General features: G+C 39.1%; 1 protein-coding gene across 4 annotated transcripts; it reads left to right on the top strand.

The window, feature by feature from the left end:
• The first annotated feature begins 4487 nt into the window (after positions 1 to 4487).
• LOC122558610 (immunoglobulin lambda-1 light chain-like) lies at positions 4488 to 13109 on the top strand. Of its 4 annotated transcripts, none has more exons than XM_043707390.1 (5): positions 4488 to 4640; positions 4750 to 5070; positions 6856 to 7155; positions 9225 to 9290; positions 11657 to 13109. In XM_043707390.1, the coding sequence occupies exons 1-5, from the start codon at positions 4583 to 4585 to the stop codon at positions 11683 to 11685; spliced, it is 774 nt and encodes a 257-aa protein (XP_043563325.1). In that variant the 5' UTR covers positions 4488 to 4582; the 3' UTR covers positions 11686 to 13109. The 4 variants fall into 4 exon arrangements, with proteins under 4 accessions (XP_043563325.1, XP_043563324.1, XP_043563326.1 ...); XM_043707389.1 differs by having other exon boundaries at positions 9183 to 9290; XM_043707392.1 differs by lacking the exon at positions 4488 to 4640 and adding an exon at positions 5766 to 5832 and having other exon boundaries at positions 4995 to 5070; positions 9183 to 9290.
• Positions 13110 to 14534: the final 1425 nt, after the last annotated feature.

Genomic DNA, 14534 nt, shown 5'->3' with positions numbered 1-14534 from the left:
CATGCCATTCAAAATGGTGAAAGAAAGGTAAATATCTGAGGTTTCTGGGAATCTGATAGAAACTCAGAGAATGCTGGAGAAACGCAGTAGGTCTAGCAGCAATCATGGAGACAGAAGCAGAGTTAACCTGTCGAGTCTGACATGACTCTTCTTCAGAACTGAAAGGAAAATGGACTTTTGTTATACTGTTGCCAGAGGTAGAGGTTCAATATAAAATAGAAAGGAGGCTTTAACATTGGAGGAGGGAAAGTGTTGCAAAATGGGTAAGTTTAAGTGCGAAAGAGAGGAAGCAGGTCGTTTATAATAAGGGCAAAGTAAACCAGACTCAAATAAGGTGTGTAAGATGGGGGAGGTGAGAGAATGTAATGAAAATAGATGACAGATCAGTTTCAGATCTTATTGAAGTCAATATTGAGAAGTCAAGGCTGTCAAGTGGCAAAGTGAAAAATGGGATGCTGTTCATTGAGCTTCCATTGTACTTCATTGGAATGTTGCACCTGGGACAGTACTAAATGTTACCATGTGACTGAGGTGGTTTATTGAAATAGCAAGCAACTGGGAGTTCCAGGTAAAGAAGTGAGCAGGAAATGCAGTAGACTAGATTGAAAGAAAAGCAAGTAAAATATTGATTCACCTATCAGGTGCATTTAGTGCCTTGGAGACTCGGGATAATAGAAGTCAATGGGAAAGTGCAACACCTTCTGCAATTATCTAGGAGTGTGCCATGAGGGAGTGAGGAAGCACTAGGAGTGGTGAAAGGAGTGGACTGGGGTGCCAAGCATGGAACAGTCCCTGTGGATTGCTGACAAGAGAGAGGAAATGAAGGTTTGTTTGATTAGATTAGATTAGATTAGATTACTTTACAGTGTGGAAACAGGCCCTTCGGCCCAACAAGTCCACACCGACCCGCCGAAGCGCAACCCACCCATACCCCTACATTTACCCCTTACCTAACACTACGGACAATTTAACATGGCCAATTCACCTGACCTGCACATCTTTGGACTGTGGGAGGAAACCGGAGCACCCGGAGGAAACCCACGCAGACACGGGGAGAATGTGCAAACTCCACACAGTCAGTCACCTGAGGCGGGAAATGAACCCGGGTCTCTGGCGCTGCGAGGCAGCAGTGCTAACCACTGTGCCACCGTGCCGCCCACAATGGTGGCATACTGCTAGAAGTGTTGGAAATAATCATTTGAAAGCAGAGAATAGTGGGCTGGGAGGTGAGGACATGAGGGGAATCCTATCATTGCTCAGGGAGGTGGGCAATGAGTGAAGGCAGCAGTGTTGGGAGGTAGTTCTGACCAGCTGAAAGGATATGTCAATCACAATGGGGTGGGTGAATCCATGGCTGATGTAAAGGGAGGGCATAAAGGAGGCAGCCCAGTGGAAGGTGGCATCATTGAAACAGATGCTACAGAGATGAAGAAACTCGGAGAACAGGATGAAAGAAGGATGTGACAAGGTGAAGTCAAGGTAACTATGGTATTTGGAGCTCTTATAAAAATGGTAGTCTAAGTTCATGGCATTTCTATGAGCATTAGCCCAACATAATCAAATCTTCCTTAAATGACTAAATGTGCACCTCATGACTCAACTGAGTTAAATTTCTCTGAACTATTGCTACTGTTCCTCCTCAAATATTAGTGGGAAATTTGTACATATTAGCCTAGAAGTGTTCAGTCTAATGTTCTAAGCCTTTCTAATAGTTCTTCTGGATATTTCTATTCACCTTTGAATGCTAATGTGCCAATCGAGTCTTTAATTACACTATTTGTCATGCCAACCTTTTGCAATTCAACACATGAGTAATAGGACCACATCAGCACTCAGCAACCTCTGTCCATTTAACTAATCTGTTTTTCTGTTGTCCTCACTAATGTGGTCAACTCCACAATTTATCGTATTATGCTCCTTCTGCCATTTTTGACTCATTCACTTCTTGGTCTAATATTTTGTTAGGGGTTTGCATTCTTCTCACAAATTATTTTTGTATCTGTGACTGTGCAACAACAAATTCTGATAAAAATAAACTTGCCATTCACTTAATACAGTATTATTTATTCTAAATAATTTAAGCCTTTAACCTTTTGACATCTCAGATGTTAATGTCAAGCCGCAAAATAACACTCTGCTTCCTGTTAGTCAATCCCCTATCAATGCAATGATGTACTTTGCTAATTTTTTTTTAATCTGACGCATTACACTGATTATCTTTCAAAGTCCAAGTTCGCTGTCTTGACAGTCTCCCCCTGTTCACATTGTTGCTTTTCACACAAATAGTGTCTATTTCACACTATTTCCTTTACATGCCAGCATTCCTACTCGATTTCATGGAATCATAAAGTTATGACAGAACAGGAAAAAAGACCTTTTGAGTACATTGGCTCCAATACTTCCCTCACCTACTCCAATACATTCCTCACTTTTATATAATCATGCTATGGTTTTCTAAATGTCCTGCTGCTGCTACTTTAAAAATGGACTATAATATATTCCCACTGAGAGACCTCGGACTTGGGGATCTATAGCTTCCTCATGGTTGTCTCCTTCCTTTCCATCTAATCTGTTGTGTTCCAATTTATTGGATCCTTTCCAGAAAATAGCATATTTTTAAATATTGCAACCCATGCCTCCTCTATTTCTGTAATCATTTCCAATATGATTCAAGGATTGGTTTAAGGGACCTTTCATCCTCACTTTCACTAGGAAGTGTAATGTTTGCTTTAAATTCAGTGATAGTGATTGCTCAAAGTTCCCTCGGACTTTTGACACTTGATTTTTATTATTCTTGGGATTCGTTTTAATACCATTGACCATAACGGCAATTGCAAAATATTATTTCAGGGTTTGGGAATTTCCTTATTTTTCATTATCATTTGTCCATCAGCTTAGCAACTTTATCTTCTTTCATTTTTTTAACACAAGCAAAAGATCTTGCCGTCAATTTTTATCTCAGGAGGATTTTATAAACTTATGAAGAGACAGAAAGTCTCTTCACCTCATAGTCATCTTGCTAATGACCAGCCAGCTGTTTTGTTACTGTATTATATAGATCATTTTTCTATATACGATTTGTTGCCTGAAAGCTCAGTATATTTGCTATACTACCACACTTTATTACCCATCACCGAGGATAAAGATGAAGAATATTTAAATTCTTATAAAGTGCCATTAATTTCCAAAAGAATGTTAGGCCTGTGATGAAACCACGTGTGACATTAAGACAATACCTTTAATTATTCAACCAGCAATGTGCCACAGGATCGGTACTGGGTTCACTGCTTTTTGTCATTCATATAAATGATTTGGATGTGATCATAGGAGGTTCAGTTAGTAAGTTTGCAGACTACACCATAATTGGAGGTGTTCTGAACAATGAAGAAGGTTACATTAGAGGACAGCAGGATCTTGATCAGATGGGCCAATGGGCCGAGGACTGGCCGATGGAGTTTAATTGAGATCAATGTAAGGTGCTGCATTTTGAAAAGGCAAATCAAGACAGGACTTATACACCTAACGACAGATCCTACTGAACAGAGAGACCTTGGAGTGCAGATTCATAGATCCTTGAAAGTGGAGTCGCAGGCAGATAGGATAGTGAAGAAGGTGTTTCGAATGCTCACCTTTACTGGTCACAGCATTGAGTATAGGAGTTGGAAGGTCATGTTGCAGCTGTGCAGGACATTGGTTGGGCCACTTTTTGAATACTGTGTAATTCTGGTCTCCCTGCTATAGGAAGGATGTTGTGAAACTCTAAAGGGTTCAGAAAAGATTTAAAGAGTGTTGCCAAGGTTAGAGAGTTTGAGCTATTGGAAGAGGCTGAATAAGCTGGGGCTGTTTTCAGTGGAGCATTGGAGACTGAGGGGCACCTTACAGAAGTTTACAAAACCATGAGGGGTAAGGATAGAGTAAATAGGCAAGGCCTATTCCCTAAAATGGGGGAGTCCAAAACTAGAGGGCATAGGTTTAAGGTGAGAGAGGAAAGATTTAAATAGGACCTAAGGGGCAACGTTTTAATGTAGAGGGTGGTACATGTATGGAATACACTGCCATGGAAGTGGTGGAGGTTGGCACAACTGTAACACTTGAAAGGCATCTGGACAGCTATATGAATAGGAACTGTCTACTGGGCCAATGGGACTGGATGAATTTCGGATATCTGGTCGGCATAGTCAGTTTAGATTAGATTAGATTAGATTAGATTAGATTACTTACAGTGTGAAAACAGGCCCTTCGGCCCAACAAGTCCACACTGCCCCGCCGAAGCGCAACCCACGCATACCCCTAAATGTACCCCATTGCCAGTTGAACTGTCTCCGTGCAGCACATCTCTATGACTCTAGGTCGGAAGTCAGATTGATCAATGCAATAACAAAGCTTGGCCTCAATGCATGCATTATTCAAATATGCTGACGATGTACGTTGAGATGGGTTTGCCATCCCGCCATTGGTAATTTTTGTCTCGAGTTGACATCCAGCAGATGAAATCACTTTGGGCAGTTCCTTCCATGTGATATTTCCAAGCAAGATCCGCTCTGTCGTTCCTGACTGAGATTTGATATTTTGATTGTTCACAATGGTATCCGGCATTGTGTTGTCTCCAGTTGTAAATATTTTTGTCATTATTTCTGCAGGTATACATTTCTCATTCTCTCCCGCTGGAGATTTGTCCTTTCTCATTTCAACCTTGCCTTTGGTGCTATGTAATATACCGATTTGGCGTTTCCATTTTGTTCCAAACAGCTGTCGCAAATGGTCAGATGAAAGTGTCTCAAACCCCCGAAAGTGCATACGCTGTCGAAGGTGAAAGCTTTACCTTTTACTGCGCATTCCCTCTTTTTCGCGATCAATCCAATGTGACTATCAGTTGGTGGAAACTCGGCGATACCGAACTTCTGCAGTCAGGATCTGACGGCAGGAAACGATTTCTCCCTTTGAAGAAAGGTGAAGCCTCTCTGCAACTCTTAAACGTCAAGGCCGATGACTCTGGAGTCTATTACTGTGGAGTAAAACATCCGGATGGCCCCATTGTAAATGGAACTGGGTCAAGGCTTGTTATCTATGGTAAGTACAATGTATAGCAAATTATTTCACATGATATCAACAGCACACAATACTAAGCGTTTATTTTAAATGAGATGATCCATGAACATTGGCGTCTGCTTTCCGGTCTGAAAAATATTGAATAAATCCACTGTCATTGAAAATGATGCACTGAATAACAGAAAGGACACACAAGAAACGTGTAACAGGAGATTCGTCTGATATAATCTCTTAAATTAAACACCGTTTTGACTGACCTAGAAACTGACCGAGAACTGAAATGTAACCCCTTTCATCTCCCAATTGATGAAGCGCTTGCGATAAACCCTGCAATTACTTTAAATTGTAGACACTGTTATCACAAATTGAAAGTGTCCTTCTGATATATATTTCCACTCAAAAACACGAATGTACCACGAGAAATGTTGGATAATGAGCAACTGTTTTCACCCCTTTTCCACTATCGCTCAAGACCTTGCTGAGGGATAGATGTGAATTCACAGAAATTGCTCTCTTAATGCTTCATAAAAAGCACTATCCAACTGAGATTCGAATGTGAAGAAATATCTAATTAAGTATAAAATATTATTCCTGAACCAAGCATCTATAGTAATGTGTCCGGTGAAAATCGAATATTACTTTCACCAACCTTTGGAAATGGTATTCCCAGTGTATTGAAGCAAAACATTAATTTGTGTCTCTCTTTATCAATCCAGAAGGCTCCTATGAATCTTTACCATTTCGAGTTGGGTTTCGCTGTGCAGATGATGATTATGATGCACGGTAACACCAGGTTTTGGATATTGGAGAATAATTTATAAAATCGGCACATGGAGATGAAATGAGGAATCAAGGATTCGATCTCACAATTCACATCCCCTCATCGAGACACTTGCCATTTAAATAATTCGGGGGGCGGTATTTGTTTATTTGTTGTTGTAGTGACCTCAAAGTTGCCCACTAAACTCGCTCAACTACAATCAGGATTTGATATTTCAGTGTAAGGCTGGTGTCTGCCTTGTGATGAGTTTTAGAATCATGGAATACCTACCGTGCAGGCTATTTAGCCCATCGCGTCTGTACCCACCTTCCAATGAGCGTCCCTACAAAGACCCATCCCCAACCCTTACGTTTTTACCATGGCTAATCCAACCATCCTGCAGGTCACTGGCCAGTCCGCCGAATCTGCACGTCTTTGGACTGGGGAGGAAACCGAGCAGCTGGAGGGACTCCATGTGGGGAGAATGTGCAAACTCCTTAGAGACACACATGGCCGGAATGCAACCCAGGCCTCTGTGTGAGGCAGCACTGAGAGCCGTTTTACCAGACACCTTCTGGTGCACAGAAAAACATAACATTGGGGCTCATTCCTTCAGTATTTCATTATTCTTATTTTATCAAAAATAATAAAACAATGCAAATCGTGTTATTTGCATTTCCGCCCTCCGTTACTTTTTCCCTTAATTCTGCCTTGTTTCCTAAATCTGATTTAATACATAAATGGGCAAGTAAATATTTCGTGGCTTAGACTCGAGGCTGTTATTTTCCACGGTAACCTAATTGCTTTCAAGAGATGCACGGTCACTGACTTAATCATTTTTTCTCAGTTATTCTGTGAGGGGTTTAGTCCAAATTTACGGTTAATTTAAAGCCAACCCCGATGCAGATTATCAGGGAGAGCCGTCGCATGTGCAACTGAATTACCAGCGCCCAGTCTTTACAGTGTTTCACTGTGAAAAGAAACGTCTGGACATTGCCAGATGGCTGCTTCTGATGTTATTTTCTTTTGCGGTTTTTATTTTGCAGTTCCTCCAATTCCATTGAAAATTATCTCCAAATCACCTGAGAACAGTGTTCCCGGAACTTTAATTGTCTTGTGCAAAACGGCTGCTTTTTACCCAGACAGTATTAATCTAACTTGGTACAAGGATGGCCTTCATGTTACCAAGGGGATAACGGCTCTGAAGCACTTGAATTCCAACGGACTTTATGAATTTACCAGCTACATGGAAGTCACCCGTGCTGCCCACAATATTACCTGTCAGGTCACTCACCGCACGCTTCCGATTCCAGTCCGCAGCACTTTCTTTGTCTCAAATCGGAAAGGTGAGCCTTTATTTATGATTTATTTTTACAGGATGCTAACAAACATGCTATTGAATGGCAAGCGCCTCCTTTCAAAGCTGTCCATGGCTTCCCGTCATTTTTAAAACATTTAACCGTATGTCAATTTTTTTTAAATCCTTGCAATTACACATTTCTGACCTGCATAAGAAAAGTAGGCTTGGAGCAAGTGGTGTAGGTAACACTGTGTGATATGAAACTAGCTCGCAACAGATTATGATTTTTCGGTTTCTTTTTTTTATCGTTGGAAATTTCTGAATGTCTAGTGAAAACTATGGTGTCCAATGCAGCATGTATGTCTGCATCAAAAATACGGTCAGAAAATCATTCATTATCTAACTGCCCATGGATCTGTGACTTTAAAAACATCTTTACGGAAACATTTATAGTTGTTTGCCTCTCAATCAAGACTTCCTTCTTCAGCTACTTCCGAATTCTCTGAATTGTAGATTTTGCGAGAGGGTTTCTTACTATAGTAGCTTACTTATGCTCTTTAACCTATGTTTTAGCTTACTTCTAACCTGAAGAAGGGCTTATGCCCGAAACGTCGATTCTCCTGCTCCTTGGATGCTGCCTGACGTGTTGCGCTTTTCCAGCAACTTTTCCAGCAACACATTTTTCAGCTCTGATCTCCAGCATCTGCAGTCCTCACTTTCTCCTTACTTCTAACTATGAAGATTGACTTTAACCATTCATCTTTGGCAATAATTATAACCATGTATTTTCTTAATTAGACATTTATTGGCATTTTACTGTACGTAAATACAAAAATCTATGGGCAAGTCTCTTTTTTGGTATTTGCATATCTGAAAAGTATCTTTACACCTTGGAATTACAGTTCAATGTTGGTATTTGATTATTATCCTTCAATGCAAAAGGATGGTTATCATACCATGATTAAAAATACTCCTTACATACCACAACTATAATTTCACTATGATTTTACCTTCAACTTTATTGTATTCATGGTAATGCACATAATGCTCCTACTTTTTTTACTTGTTGTTAATTAACATGACTGTCATTTTGATGCTGATTTTTTTTTTTGAAAAATCATTTTATCTGGGCTAATTGTCCTCTACCTAAAGAAAGAAACATCTTTCAAATTTCCAATCTAATGCATTCAGATGAAATCAATTAATTATTAAAATCCCTTCAAGAACAATATTTTGTGATGGATGTATTGATTGTGCAGGTGACTTTAAGATCTGATAACTCCACAAATTATATGTAGATTATGACACTTTCAAAATATTTCACATATAAAATTAATTGTTCTGCAGCTGTATTGTTCAAATTAGCCTGGAGATTTATCATATTAGCAATGTAAGAGATAAACTTCAAATCAGGACAAGATTAGATTACCTACTGTGTGGAAACAGGCCCTTCAGCCCAACAAGTCCACAAGCGATCCTCCACTACCCCCCACCCCCAACACTACGGGCAATTTAGCATAGCCAATTCACCTAACCTGCACATCTTTGTACTGTGGGAGGAAGCCCACAAAGACACAGGGAGAATATGCAAATGCCACATAGACAGTTGCCCAAGTGGGAATTGAACTCAGGTCCCTAGCACTATGAGACAGTAGTGCTAACCACTGAACTACCGTGCTGCCCAATGCCATGTTGTTCTTTTGCAAGAGATTGAATTAATAATTTATTGCACTTTGCTCTCCAATTATATTTTACTTAGCTCAGTTGAAAGTAGATCAATTTCCATCAAGAATTTGTTGTGTTCATGCAGAATTGTTTGTTATGAAACATCCTTAAATTTTGTAAGGTTTTTTTCCTGTTTAAAGTAAAGAAAACAATCCACAGAACAATTTTTAGCTATGGACTCCAGTCTAATATTCATGATGCTTGTCACTTTGCAGGTAGTGATACTGAAATTATGGATCAATTTATTTCAATTGTTTATTGAATATTGAATTTTTTTGTTTCATAGAATTTTAGTTAGGGCATGCTATCTATAATAATTCAATGACTACTCTAAATCCTATATTTTAGTCCACAGGTTCAACATTCCTTTGATTCCTCAATTTATATTAGGTTTCTTCATGATTCTCGCTCTGACACTTATCATTGCTGATTATGCTAAACATCTTAAAGTGAAAGGTAATGCTTACAGACTATCATTTTCTGCTTTTCGTCTAAACTTAATAACCCACCATTGGTATACTGTGAATATTGGATTGCAAGAGATATTGAGGATGCAGAGCACAATATCTAGCAAAATGTAAATTAAAATGGATGTTTTGCAAATTTCAATATATCCAATGCTGAGCAAGGATGCAAGATTTTTACAGCAGCCAACCTGGTTTCTTCATTTCATTCATTTGCCTCCAGAACATCTGACTCTGAAATAGTTCTGACTTTACATTTTTTTTTCACTCAGGTTGCCAGTAGATTTCGTTGAGTCATAGAACCGTAGAGTCCTATAACTGTCCTTTGGCCCATACCGGTTCATGCTGACCAAAATGTCCATCCACGCTAACCCCATTTCCCTGCATTTGACCAATATCCTTCCAAGCCTTTCCTATCCATTTTTTGACCAAATGCCTTTTAAATGTTGTTAATGTATCCCCCTCAACCACTTCCGCTGGCAGCTCAATCCATAAACGTACCACTCTCTGTGTAAAAAGGTTGCCCCTCAGGTTCCCTTTTATTCTTTCCCCTGTAACCTTAAATGGACACCCTCTAGTCCTCGATTCTTCAACCCTGGAAAAAAGACAACGCATTCAGCCTATACATGCCTCTCATGTTCCTATACACCTCTTTAAGGTCCCCGCTCAGTCTCCTGCTCGAGCTTGTCCAACCTCTCCCTATAATTCAGGCAACATCCTTGTAAATTTCTTCTGCACTTGTTCCAGTTTAATAACATCCTTCTCATAACAAGGTGACCAAAACTGAACACAGTATTTCAAATCCAGCCTCACCAACATTCTGTAAAACTACAACATAACTTCCCAACCTCTATACTCAATGCCCTGACTGATGAAGGCCAGTGTACCAAAAACATTCTTCTCTACCCTTGACTTCACATTCATGAGAACTGTGAATCTGAGCTTCAACATCCCACTACACTCCTTAAGTCCTACCATTCATCATAAAACTCCTACCTTGATTTGCCTCTCCAAAATGCAAGACCTCATACCGATCTAGATTAAACCCCACATCCCCAGCTGATCAAGGTCCTGCTGCAATTTCTGATAACCTTCCTCAGTATCCATGATACCGTGTCATCAGTAAACTTTCCAATCATGCCTTGTACATTCTCATCCAAATCATTGATCTAGATCACAAACAGTAGTGGGCCCGGCAGCAACCCCAAGACATTCCACTAGTCACAGGCCTCCAGTCCGACAATCATCCTTCCACTATCACCCTCTGCTTCTTACCCTCAGGCCAATTTTGTTTTCAGTTTGTCAGCTTGCCCTGTGATCCAACCTTCCGTCGCAGCCGACCATATGAAGCCTTATCAAAGGCCTTACTGAGATCCTTCTAGACTCATCAGAGTGGTAGATTTGATTTTTTTTTCTGATGGCTTTGCAGGATGACATGAACATTTGACCACTTCAAGTGTTATTTATATCCAAAAAGATTCTCCTCACATCCGCTCAAAACATTCTGCCCTTTATGTTAAATCTATGTCCACATGGTCATTGACCACTCCATCAAGGGGAAGTTTTATCCATCACTAACATTTCCCCACTCAATCTATGCTGATTGAAGGAAATCAATCACAGTCTTTCCAATTTCTCTTCATAACTGAAACTATCCAGACTTTACAGCATCATAATAAGGTCCCTCTGCACTTTCTCCAGTGCTAGCTTATCCTTCCTATTATGTGGATTCCAGAACTGCACATAATACTCTAGCTGTGACCAAATCATCATTTAATATATGTTCAGCACAGCTTCCCTGTTCTTAAACTCCATGGCACAGCTAATATTGGTAAGTATCCCATATACCTTCTTAACCACTTCATCTACCTGTCCTGATACCTCAACATTGTCTGATCCTTGGTGGTTCCAAACATTGTACCTTCCAACATGTTGTTTTGATCAGTCTGACAGATAAAAAAAAGAATATCTGCATAATGATCTAATCAGCTAAATACAATAGAAGTTGTGAAAAAAGACCATGTGGTGTTACTGGCAGATAGTAGTAGATTTGCACTAAGTGACTTGGTTGTTCCAAAAGTAAGTGCTGCCAAAGGCATTAAAGGTCTCCTCTTACATATTGAAATTCATTAATCCTGGTGTTCTCTGTGTGCTTTCCTGAAATAATTAAGGCAGAAATCCAAGGGCAATTATTTTACTTTCCGTGTTTGCAGAACTTTGAACATAAAATGGGAAGTTAATTTCATCAATATGTAATATTCATCAGTACAGCATTGAAAGTTGTTACACATTGACTGATTTAGAATTAAATCCAAAACTTGTGAACTTTAATTATTTTTGCTTATACAATCTGTGCAGGAAGTAATAATACATATGTGGAAAAATAGAACAAGTTGATCTGCGGAAACAAAAGTTGAGAACAAACTATGACAGTGCAGCAACACATAACAGTGAAAGAAATGGATTTATGCACAAAATATGTCAACCTCAGTCAGAAAAAAGAATGGAGCAATGTGAAGTAATAAAACATTTAAAACCAATTTAAACAATGTACATCAAATTTACCTTTTGTTGTTTCAAATCTTGCTGTAACTGTATGAGATTTCATTTGGTTTCGATTTCCATAAAGTTGTGAGTGCAATTTCCTGTGTGCATTGCTGTGTTTTGAACAATTACAACTGAAAGCAGATTCTGCTTAAAGTATAGTGGTCTATATTGTTTGGATCAAAGGAGACACTCATTAGTTTGTGGTTCATCTGAAAAACCAATTTTTATATTTTATGGAATTAAAGCTCTGTCATCTTATTTGCAGGTGTGAATTGGCATTTAATTCAGTTATTTTTCTTGCACAATGTACTATATAAAATATTTTATTGGTCTAGCTTTTTATTATTTATTTGGAAACTTACACTTATGTAGCTCTGCACATGAATTTAGTACAGATTAATCAGTTAATCAGTTTTACTTTTCATCTGCCTTTGCATGTCAAAAATGGTGAACATCATCTTTACTGTTACATTCATCATAGTGATGACAGTCCTCAAGTGCAGTTTTCATGTATTTAGATCATGTCGTTGCTTGAATTGTGATCTTTTGAAAGCACCCAATAAGTTCTAATAGTGTCAACTAATATAAAGTAAAGTTGTTGCTTGCAAAGTGATTTCCTTCCTATGCTCCCTTTTTCCACCATAAAGCAATTTTGTTATAGTCTTAGCTTATCTGTTTGAACTGAGCTTCTTAAACTAACAGTTAAAAGTTAAAAATCACACAGCACAGACATAATGTCTCACAAACACTCACAGCCCCCACAAGCACACACCTACATGCAAGCACACACATAGAAGTTTGTGGGGTGAATTTGTACTTGCAGAATTAATCTTATTTTGCTCAAAAACTGCATGAATACATGTAAGATTGTGTGCATTGCTGTGTTTGAAGAATTACAATTGAAAGCAGATTCTACTTAAAGTATGGTGGTCTATATTGTTTGGTTTAAAGGAGACACTCATTAGTTTGTGGTTCATCTGAAAAACCAATTTTTGTATTTTATGGAATTAAAGCTCTGCCAACTTATTTGAGATGTGAGTTGGCATTTCATTCAGTTATTTTTCTTGCACAATGTTCGATATAAAATATTTTACTGGTCTAGCTTTTTATTATTTCTTTGGAAACTTACTTATAAAGCTCTGCATGTGAATTTTGTACAGATTAACCAGTTAACAATTTAACCCGTCTGAGCATTGGGACACAGACAGACAGACTTTAACCTTACACCTTCAATCTGAGCTGACATGGCATCTATTGTTAAAGTTCACTTGAAAATGTAACTTCTAAAAAATGGTTCTGGGATTTACATATGAAAGAACTGAAATCAACATGGTCATTCTCAAAGATGAGAGACTTTACAAATAATTCAGCTGTTTTTCAACATATAATTTCAGTTGCATCACACTGAAACCTTTGCTCTAAATTCTATATCTTATGATCTTATACTCCACAACTACCTGATGAAAGAGCAGCGCTCCGAAAGCTAGTGCTTCCAAATAAACCAATTGGACTATAACCTGGTGTTGTGTGATTTTTAACGGGGTGCACCCCATTCCAAGACCGGCGCCTCCAAACTATTTAAAAAATTGATTTGTGAGCCCCGCTCTGTAAAATGTGAGTCATTGTCAACATGTTCAACTGTATGATTGAAGCTGCATTTGATACAATAAAAGATTTGAGAATGAAAGGTGGTGAATGCCACATTCTACGTCCATTGGTTTAATTTCCATGGCTAACGAAATGCTTAGTAATATTCATGTAAATAGCAGATCGACGTGTCATAATACTAGAGGAAGTCGACCAGCTTTACTAGCCATTTTAGCTGTCCGAATTATTTGAAGCCGGAAATTCACAATGTTGTCCCCCGTGCTACTCCAGCTGTTATCCTATGTTCTGAGAACTTATGAGCTGCTTCTGGCAATTCCATTGTCTGATTTGGAAAAATATCCTGTCCTCAAAAATGTATTCACCTCTGATTCAATCTGAAATCAGCAGTTCGCCCCTGCCGGCACATGATGCTGATTTATTGTAAGTCCACGTTTTGTAAGTACAGGTACATTTACAAGCTTATCTATAGTCTGTTGGAAGGAATGCATAATGTTTTTGAATTCCTGTTAAGGTTTGTTTTCTTATGCCATTTAGTCCCACCTTTCCACTGTAAATAATCACTTTAATATTTCACTTTAGCTTTTCACATAAAACATGATTAGCCAATGTTTAACTCCTATTCTCCATCGATGCCCAATACCATTCTCCCCATCTCAGTCCATGTCTCCCCATAGCCCCTCCCAATCCACGCCCCACTCTTCCTCTCTTGATATTTGCTTGATATCATATTGTATCTCTAAGTCCCTCTCAGTTCTGATAGCAGTGTACTAAGTGCCACATCTTCTCTCACCCCAGACCTCTTTAGGGAAATCTGGCTGTCTGGATACAGAATTGACTGGTCCATAGAAGACAGAGGGTGGTAGTAGATGGAAAGTATTCAGCCTGGAGCTCAGTGAACAGTGGTGTTCCACAGGGATCTGTTCTAGGACCTCTGCTGTTTGTGATTTTTATAAAGGACTTGGATGAGGAAGTGGAAGGGTGGGTTAGTAAGTTTGCCGATGACACAAACGTTGGTGGAGTTGTGGATAGTGTGGAGGGCTATACTAGGTTGCAACAGAAAATTGACAAGATGCAGAACTGG

The sequence above is a fragment of the Chiloscyllium plagiosum genome, chromosome 17 (genome assembly GCF_004010195.1).
Source record: "Chiloscyllium plagiosum isolate BGI_BamShark_2017 chromosome 17, ASM401019v2, whole genome shotgun sequence".
Taxonomy (NCBI): Eukaryota; Metazoa; Chordata; class Chondrichthyes; order Orectolobiformes; family Hemiscylliidae; genus Chiloscyllium; species Chiloscyllium plagiosum.
This window is presented reverse-complemented; position numbering and strand designations above follow the sequence as displayed.

What these genes read in the sequence shown, in the direction of transcription:
- LOC122558610 (XM_043707389.1), top strand. Translation starts at nt 4,583, where the DNA reads ATGGTATCCGGCATTGTGTTGTCTCCAGTTGTAAATATTTTTGTCATT. An exon ending in CTTTGTCTCAAATCGGAAAG is followed by an intron (nt 7,156 to 9,182) that starts GTGAGCCTTTAT and finishes CCTATATTTTAG; the next exon opens with TCCACAGGTTCAACATTCCT. An exon ending in TAAACATCTTAAAGTGAAAG is followed by an intron (nt 9,291 to 11,656) that starts GTAATGCTTACA and finishes CAATCTGTGCAG; the next exon opens with GAAGTAATAATACATATGTG.